General features: G+C 39.1%; 1 protein-coding gene across 12 annotated transcripts in view; it reads left to right on the top strand.

Moving 5' to 3' along the window:
* The first annotated feature begins 3,240 nt into the window (after positions 1-3,240).
* ehbp1 (EH domain binding protein 1) overlaps positions 3,241-8,568 on the top strand; it is a 120,992-nt gene continuing 115,664 nt past the window's right edge. For all 12 annotated transcript variants that reach the window (XM_066697277.1, XM_066697276.1, XM_066697275.1 and 9 more), the window contains exons 1-2: positions 3,241-3,528; positions 4,174-4,658. In XM_066697277.1, coding sequence (XP_066553374.1) covers positions 4,555-4,658 — 104 coding nt within the window. In that variant the 5' untranslated portion in view covers positions 3,241-3,528; positions 4,174-4,554. The remainder of the gene's footprint in view (positions 3,529-4,173; positions 4,659-8,568) is intronic.

Raw genomic sequence — 8,568 nt, 5'->3', positions numbered from 1 at the left:
TCATTGTTCACAGCGGGGTAGGTTTTTAAGCTTATTAGTCTAATGCATACTTGCAAGATGTAATCTTGCATTTGTGCAAAGGGTGTGTCCTGTAGGCTGCTGTCTGTGTGAAAAGAACAACAGGCATTTTACTGTAATAGTTGAAGAGACACAAGATATGATGCTACATATCTTGTCTTTAAATTTACATCAATCAATCAATAAATAAATCAGCTTGATGTGAATTATTTGTGAGCTTACTTTATTATACTTTAAAACAGTTCCATTAAAACTGGTAGATTAAAGGTAGAGAGTGAAGGACCCCTCCCAGCACATAGATATAAGGAAAGCATATTTACTTCCTATTTTAATACAGGTATTTTATTGTTTCCCTGGAAATGTAGTGATATAAAAGCTTTCGACAGTTTGTCATCTTTAACCTCTCTATTATTAAGTCCTTGGAAACTTTAGACTTAATGCAATTTCATAAAATAAGTTTTCAGGGTCAGCTTTTTACCAGTCTTTTAAGTACCAGCATCTAGTAGTTTGACTGCCTACGGGGCAGATTAGATCATTTGACACTTCAGCTTGTCATTAACTCACCAGCACAGGAGGCTCCTGGTGAAAAATCTTCTAATGACTCCAAGCAGCAACTTGGAAAAAACAACCCAAAACGTACCCTAGAAAAACATTAGCCAGAGAAAACTATACACAGAACAAACGTAGACTTGTATAATGCCAAGTGCCAGGAAAACATGTAATACCTAAAAGGCAGGCAACATTTTGAATGAAATTTTATCAGATGACTGTACACACGATGTGAAAATTCCTTTTTGGCTACTTTTTGTTTGCATATAACTGCTAACCAGCAGTGTTTCTCCTTGTTACACAGGACATGTACACTTTTTCACATTCTTCATGTACAGATGATGTTCACTACTAAAACACCACAGATCATTACAGCTGTTTTTTATTGTTCTCGTTGATTTGTTTAAACTGGATGCATTAGCAGTCAACATTGTGTGCTTTTCAAAAGAAAGCAAACGTCTGATATTAGTAATGAGAAAAAGCTGTGGAAACACTGCCAGGGTTAATATTCTGAAAGCAGCGCCCTCCAAACCTTTGTGTAGGTCTTCTGTCACCCTCCCCCTTGAAGAGAGATGTGTCACGCACTAACAGGAGGTGGAGGATGAAGTCAGCAGAGGCCAGCTAATTAAAGTCATTTTCAAGTCCTAGCTGTAGAATGGAGTACAAGCAACACACTCTGTCCCCCAGTGCTCTGCCTGCCTGGCTGATTTACCTTGAATTAACAGTCTCATTAGTGGGTGAACTGATAGCGTGTGCTGTTGGATATAGACATTGATTCCAGGGGGGATTTTATAGACCTGATTTATGTGAAGAAGCCGCGGCACCACTGGTTAAACTCTTTTAATTTGCGTCGTCCTCATTAGAACTCAGCCTGAAGGGACATAGTCAGGCACATTTGTGATGAGTTCAATATTGGAATTAGGGACATGCTAATCAGAAGCATACATTTGTAAGGAGGAAGGAAAAAAAAAAACTTCACATCGTTTTTTATCATGCTTTCCAGGTTAAAGCAGTTGCCTTCTGATCTGAGGACTTTTTAGAAGCTTGAATACTTTATAGGTTCCCAGTATAATAAATATGCCCCTCAAGTCTTATGGTTTAAGTGTTGTTTCTTTCCTGTATTGATATCTATTTAGGGTCCAAGGTTTAAACTATTAACTCAGGTCAATCAACTGCAATCTTTACAATTGTCTGCTAGATGAATGATTGTGCAACAAACTCTGAAGATATGTCATTGATAGGTATAGCTTAATGAACAATAGTTATTCAACTACATTTAAAACATTTCAATACAACTGTAAATACATATTTGCTTTAAAATACAATCTCAGCAGTTTGAAAAGAAGAAAGGGAAAGTAAGGTTATGACACATGAAAAAGAAAACCAGATTATTTTTCACTGCAGAACCAAGCTGGGCACAAATTGAATGATTGCTGTGCGTGTCTCCCTTGTGGGCTTCCCAGAGGAGAGGCATGAAAAGAGAATGGATTTTAAGGCAACAGCAAAAAGTGGAACAGCAGAGACAGATTACTGAATGTGGCGATGACAGAACAGCCAATGTACAAATAATAATAATGATGATGATTGAAGAAGACACACGACAGATTTGACCTGTGGGTAGGTTTTACAAATTCTGCTCTGGTTTTATCTGGACATTTCAATAATATACAAATATTGAATATTAACTACAGAATCATTATATTTTCTACTCTGGAGTGGTTTACCTACAAGCATGTGTAAGGAAATGTATGACACTAGGCATTGGTGCAAAAAGGTAATCCAGGTCTATATTATTATTATTAATAATAATAATAATAATAATAATAATAAAAACTTTATTAACATAGCCACAAAAATTGGAAATAAGATAAATGGTATATAATATGTATATCTGTTATTGCATCTTTTTGAATCAGTCACCGTGACAGTTACATTAGGATGGAAATGAGTTCCTAGTATTAATCTAGACAGGAATAACAGACGTTTCATGCATGTAAAGACCACATATATATTTGTGCAGTTTGCGGCGTATTACTACATCCAATACTATGACAGCTTTTAATTTTTTCAGGTAGATCGAGTTCTTGAAGCCTGCAGGAAACATAGTTTTTGGATTACGTATCCACTGTGTCATAAAACCGCAGAATTGTCGAACTGGAGGATTCTTTTCATATTAATCATGAATTAATTTGCTACAAACTTGCAACGCCTGGCTTCGGTCGCATAAGACCTCTTGCAAGCAGCAGCAGCAGCAGCAGCCGCCGTCCCTGCGGAGACGCACATTGCAGCCGATGTCTACAGTAGCTCGGCTGTCATTGACCCTTTCGTTACAATTAAACAAGAAGAAACTTGAAACCACGGCAACAGATTTGATTGACACCGGCAGAAACCAAAGAGCGTCTACAATTATATAAACAGTCCGCCGTTCGACCAATCAGAGCCTTAGGTATGGGCGGGGTAAGCGCAAACACTGGGGTGCAATCTAACTTGGTAGTGGATGTGGGTGGGGTTAACAGCGGAGACGGACGTGCGAGAGAACCAATAGCAGAACAGAAATGGTAACGAAAGTGTGCAGAAGCCATTGGTCTCACACGCAGGGGTAAACACCGCGGAGGAGCTGTGTTTAAAGGACCAATGGCGGAGGCCCGGGGGCGTTTCCTCGGAGCTTATTAATGTTTGAGTGAATGTAAGGAGAAAATGATGGAGGGTTGATTGTTGAGTTTGTTACTCTGAGCTTCTTGGTATTTACAGTCTCTTCTGGGAATGTACCTGGTTGTGGTTTTATTCCTTTTTTTAAAACACGATATGTCATCCCGTACCTGCAGATTTTAATTGCAGAACAAGTGAATAGCTCTCTCAAAAGCTCTCCTTTTTTAATTGGAATGGCTGATACTGCAGAAGTAGTCATCAACATTATGTGGTGGGGGTAGTAGTAGGGTTAGGATTCAATATTTGCAGAAGGTGAGTAAGATTTTCCTGTAACTGGTAACCGGTGAAGCTGTCTGTAGTGTTGTGCACGATCGAGTCGTGTTGTTGGTTTGATTGCTCATGTGTTCATGTGTTTTCTGATATTCAGTGTTGACTAACTTAGCTCCTTCTCGAAGTGGCTGAAACTGAGCTGGGAAAGTGTGAGAAATAGACCGAGCAAAAAACACCGTATCTCTGCAATTGACTCTGCATGCATGCTTTTATGTCGCTGTGTGCGTGAAAATGAAGGTGTCGGTGGATTCAAATAAAACTAGAGCAGCTGGGTTTGTCTGTATTAATGGGATTTCCTTGTGCTAGCTTATTGCATCTTAATCTTCTGAGAAATAACACCCGGCTTTATTTCGCTACACTATGTATGAAAGCAGCTGTTTACTACACGCTAGGAAACGCGTACGTGGGGAAAAACAGCTGAAGTTGTGTCACTTCAGATCAGGAGAAATAATTTTTGGCTTTGGGTTAAGAAACGACCTTAATGTTATCATAAATCTATCATCCAGGTAGTTTTTAAATGAAATGGTAAGTAGGGAAATGTACACACGCCCGATGCTGATGATGCATTTTGAAGTTATCAGTGTATGAGTGCATATTTTAATACGTCCTGTCTTTCATATTTCATAGGTTGGCGAAACCGGGGCATAGTGTCTAAAGAGGGATGCCTATATAAAATCCAACCTGGGAACTTCCTCCCAACACCCCCCTGCCCCCCGCAGCCATGCATGTCCCTGTCAAACGTGGCTGTCACCAGAAGAGTCATTTCTTATCCCACTGGCTTTTAACATGAGGATTTGACTTCGAGAAGGCATGCCACCTCAGCGAGAAGACCCGCTGCGATAGTGTTTTTCCGATATATACATTTACTTGTCATGCTTTTGCAAACACAACTGAGGATCTTTGGCTACCATTGAAGCGGCACCACCAAAAAAAAACAAACAAAAAAAAAAAAAAACACCCCAAAACAACCCAACAGCAAGACGACACGATCCCAGTTCAGCGAGAAATATGGCTTCGGTCTGGAAAAGATTGCAGCGTGTTGGGAAACATGCCTCCAAGTTCCAGTTTGTGGCGTCCTACCAGGAACTGATGGTGGAGTGCACTAAGAAATGGTGAGTTTAGAGGATGCGCGTTTGTAAGGGTTGCAGGAGGAGGCCAGTACTCCCAGTAGAGACAGGAATGCGGAGCTGGCCTCTTCCGCTCTCTGGCTGTGATTTATACAGTCCTAGCGGCAGTGCGGGCATGTCTGGGGCTGGAGCTGGAGCTGGAGCTGGGAGGGGCGCTCTGTGCAACTCCAGTGCGGCATCTTATTCAATAATATGTTTGCAGTGCATTTCAGTCCTCCTCCTCCTCCTCGGTTCTTTTGTGTGCGTGTGTGCTACGATAAGTACTGTCACAGATGCATGACACATTATGAGTGGACGCAGTATTGCACGTTTTCTTTCTGATCTCTGTGTGCTCGTACTAGAGCAGAGAGATCACAGAATAATTTGGTCGCAGGATGCTACAGAGCTTCACTAGGGTTTTCAGTTTGTGTATGAGGACCATGCACAGGGGTATCGGCCACCTTCATCCGTTTACTATTTTCCTGTAATCAGACGTCACTCAAAGTGCTGCATTTTTCAAAGAGCTAAAACTAAGTAAGTTCTTTATTGGCTATGACAAAAAATGAAATGCCCTTGTAGTTTAGAGTAATCTGACTTTGTGTAACTGCATTATTGCCTCTTTTTTTTTTTTTGTAATGTATCATTCTGAATAATATGTTGCATATTTCGAATTTTTTGTGTTTATATCATCATCATCATCATTAGCCTATATCAATCCACTGCTGGATGAAGACCTCCCCAAGATGTTTCCACTATATCCATTTATCTATCTAGCCTATAACATTAAAAGCTCTATCTGTGCTTGAAGCTATTACTTGTTACAGCTTGACAGCAGCTTACTTGGACAGGTGCACCTTAAATGACCTTTGCTGAAAACAAAGGGGATCTTTTATCAACTTTGACTTCTGCAAACACACACCTTTTATAGCAGAGTGTCATCCTCAACATGCTCTTGTAATCAGTGGCACAGTGCTGTCAGGCAGCGTGTGTGAGAGGACAATCCAATCCCTTCATACCTCTTCACTTATTCCTGAATCCTGTCCTGAAGCCATTCATTTATGAGATTGAGAGATTGATAGAGTCTGCATTTATTTCAGAGGTCTGGACAGCTGTGTGTTAAAGTTTTTAATGGGGTCTTGATCCACTGCATCGAGAGCCTACATTATGAGATTGAATAGTGTTTTTTATTAAACTGACAGCTGTAGAGATGTTAAAAACTTAATTGGGAAATGGAAAGCTACCTTTATTGAAATGATTGGGTCTTGCTGTGGCCCAGGAGCTGCAGTCAGATCTGTACTTGTGCGGTGAACACCCAGTGACGAACGTGCTCACGTAACGGCTGTCTGCCTTGGATTTAATCTGTCCAGTTTGTTATTGCAATTGTGGAAAGTTTCCATCTACAGTAACTGGAAACAGTCCCAAGAGCTAAAACAGATTAAGTATATTTGAAATTGCTGGTGGATTTTTTTGAGGAAATGCATGGTCCATGCTCTGTGTGCAAAGGCAAGAACGTCACTTATCTTTATACAAGAGATCTGAGATGTTCTATTGCACAGTAGCCCACCTGGAACAATGGGAGTATTTTTGTATAGAGGAAGCATTTTTTAAACCCGGGAAAGGCAAATATATACACACAAGGATGGTGCTGATAATAGCATCCTGCTGTGGAGATTTTATTTATGTATTTATTAGCTAATGTCCAATACTTAGTGCTGTTTCAGAGACTATTTCTCCCCTAGACAGTAGTGGTAGACACACAGATGAGATAGCTGTGAAGAGAGAAGCATGTACAGTATTGCACATGGTTTTTAATCATTTACCAATGCTGTGCAATAAAACTATATAAAGCATAGGTAGTTAGTCAATAAAACAAACATCTGTTTTCAGAATCTTTATATAAATCTGATACTCGTATACTATTTGAAATTCAATTGAAAAAGTAGGCTATAAATTAGGTTATCAAGTCTGCCAGCAGAAGACTTACAAGCTCATGATAGTGTTTAATTTAGTGGTCCTCCATCTGAACTTTAGCTTTTCCTTCATACTTCCAGTTTAGTTTTTATTGTAGAGGAAACTATTATACCAAGCTTCCTATGAACACTGCTGAAGGATGTTTTTCACCATGACTGCCTTGTTAGTCCAAAGTTGTTTTGCGAGTAGGGTGTTTAGGTGCCACTTGAGAAAGTAGACGTCTGACACAAATAACCATGGATGAGCCCAGACAAACGGTAGTACTTAAAAGCACGTGGGTGTTCAGGAAAGAACCTCGACTTGCTCAGTGATGCTTGACGGAAAAATTAGAAACAACAGTACGTTTTTAACTTTCTGTACGAAGAGCCACAAAATTAAGCAGACTTCTCCCACACAGGAAGAGTTAAATAATCACATACAAGAAATGTGTACACCCAAAACATATTGACCACTCCATCCCGGGCGGGGTAAATTAAACTTATTTTGAAAGTGCAACCAGTGTCGGTGGAAAAACAAATCCTGTGAAAAAGTTTTCAAATGTTCATTGTTTTGTATGTAACTTAAAAATAAGGATGTATATTTCCTTGCTTCAACATATTTTAAGGGCTACTCATGTTGCCTTTTGTTCTTTCTAGATTATCTGATGGTATCTTATTTTTGGAATAAGACAGAGAGACACCTTGACAGAGTCGGAGCATAGTTTAACCTGCCACGTGATTATTGGCACTATAGAAGAAGGAGCCAATGAAAAGAATGACGTTACTATTTTGATAAACCCTAAATATAAACCTGAATAATTTCCCAAAATGCTCTTTAATAAGGGTACTATTTCCCCCTGATTATAAATGTATGATTAGTAAACCTTTTTGTTGCTCTTGTTCTGGTAGACTAGAGCAGTTATAAGCTATTCTCACTCTTCTTATTGGGTATAATTTAAATAAGTACTGTCCTCCAAATTGGATAATACAGTGCAGCAAATAAACACAGTAGTGTTATTAGACTTTGATTTGGAGACCTGTTATATTTATTTATCTCTCTATATATGAAATTAGATTAGACCTGTCAGATCCCGTAAAAACAGCTTAAAGGTGATGAGCTGCTATTCAATTTATAGTGCTCTTGCTTTGAGACTATAAATTAAATAGAAAACGCCTTTCTTTTCATTCAGGAGTACAATAATTCAAGCAGGGAAAATAGAATATGCTGGCCCATGCAGTTTTAGAAACAGTTTTTGTCCAAAGAACCCTTTTCAAAAATGCTTACAATGTTTTTCTTTTCGCATTTGATCACAATAAGAAATTAGATTTACAACAGCCATTTGTACAGAGAAAGAGGAGATCGATGACTGGTCGGTCAGCTGTCTGCACCGCTGCTCCTAATCAATGCAGAACATAGGCCGTTGGGATTTAATTTCTAATATTTATTCATTTGTGTTCATGATGATACGATGAGTGGATTACATTACAATTAAATTGAATTGATTAAAATCAGGGTTGTTGTAACATTCTAATTCTAGTGGCGTTATGCAGGGGATGACAAAGCTGTAACTGGTCCATTCGGGGGATGGTTCTTCAGAAAATGTATTTTGCATCATAAAAATGTGTATACACATATTCACTAATCTCAAGGTCATGGCTGTCTGATATGTGCTGCAGTATTAGCGCATGTTTAAGTGCAGTATGTGAGAACTGTTTGAACTGTCACCTTGTTTGACATTTCTGTTTTTTATACAAGGATCAGGACAAAACCTTAAAAAAAATAATAACGAAAAGCCCAGCAGGGGTAATCTCTCCACAGCCAGAACATCTGATAAGTCACCCTGCCTGTTAAAGTCAGTGGATAGTAGGCAGTAGGACATTAAGCAGATTGGAGCTTTATTCTTCTCTAGAACCTTAATAAGTGTTTTGTACACTTTTAGCTGTGGTCTGAAACTTGAACCTCGTAC

The sequence above is a fragment of the Amia ocellicauda genome, chromosome 23, assembly GCF_036373705.1.
Source record: "Amia ocellicauda isolate fAmiCal2 chromosome 23, fAmiCal2.hap1, whole genome shotgun sequence".
Lineage (NCBI taxonomy): Eukaryota > Metazoa > Chordata > Actinopteri > Amiiformes > Amiidae > Amia > Amia ocellicauda.
This window is presented reverse-complemented; position numbering and strand designations above follow the sequence as displayed.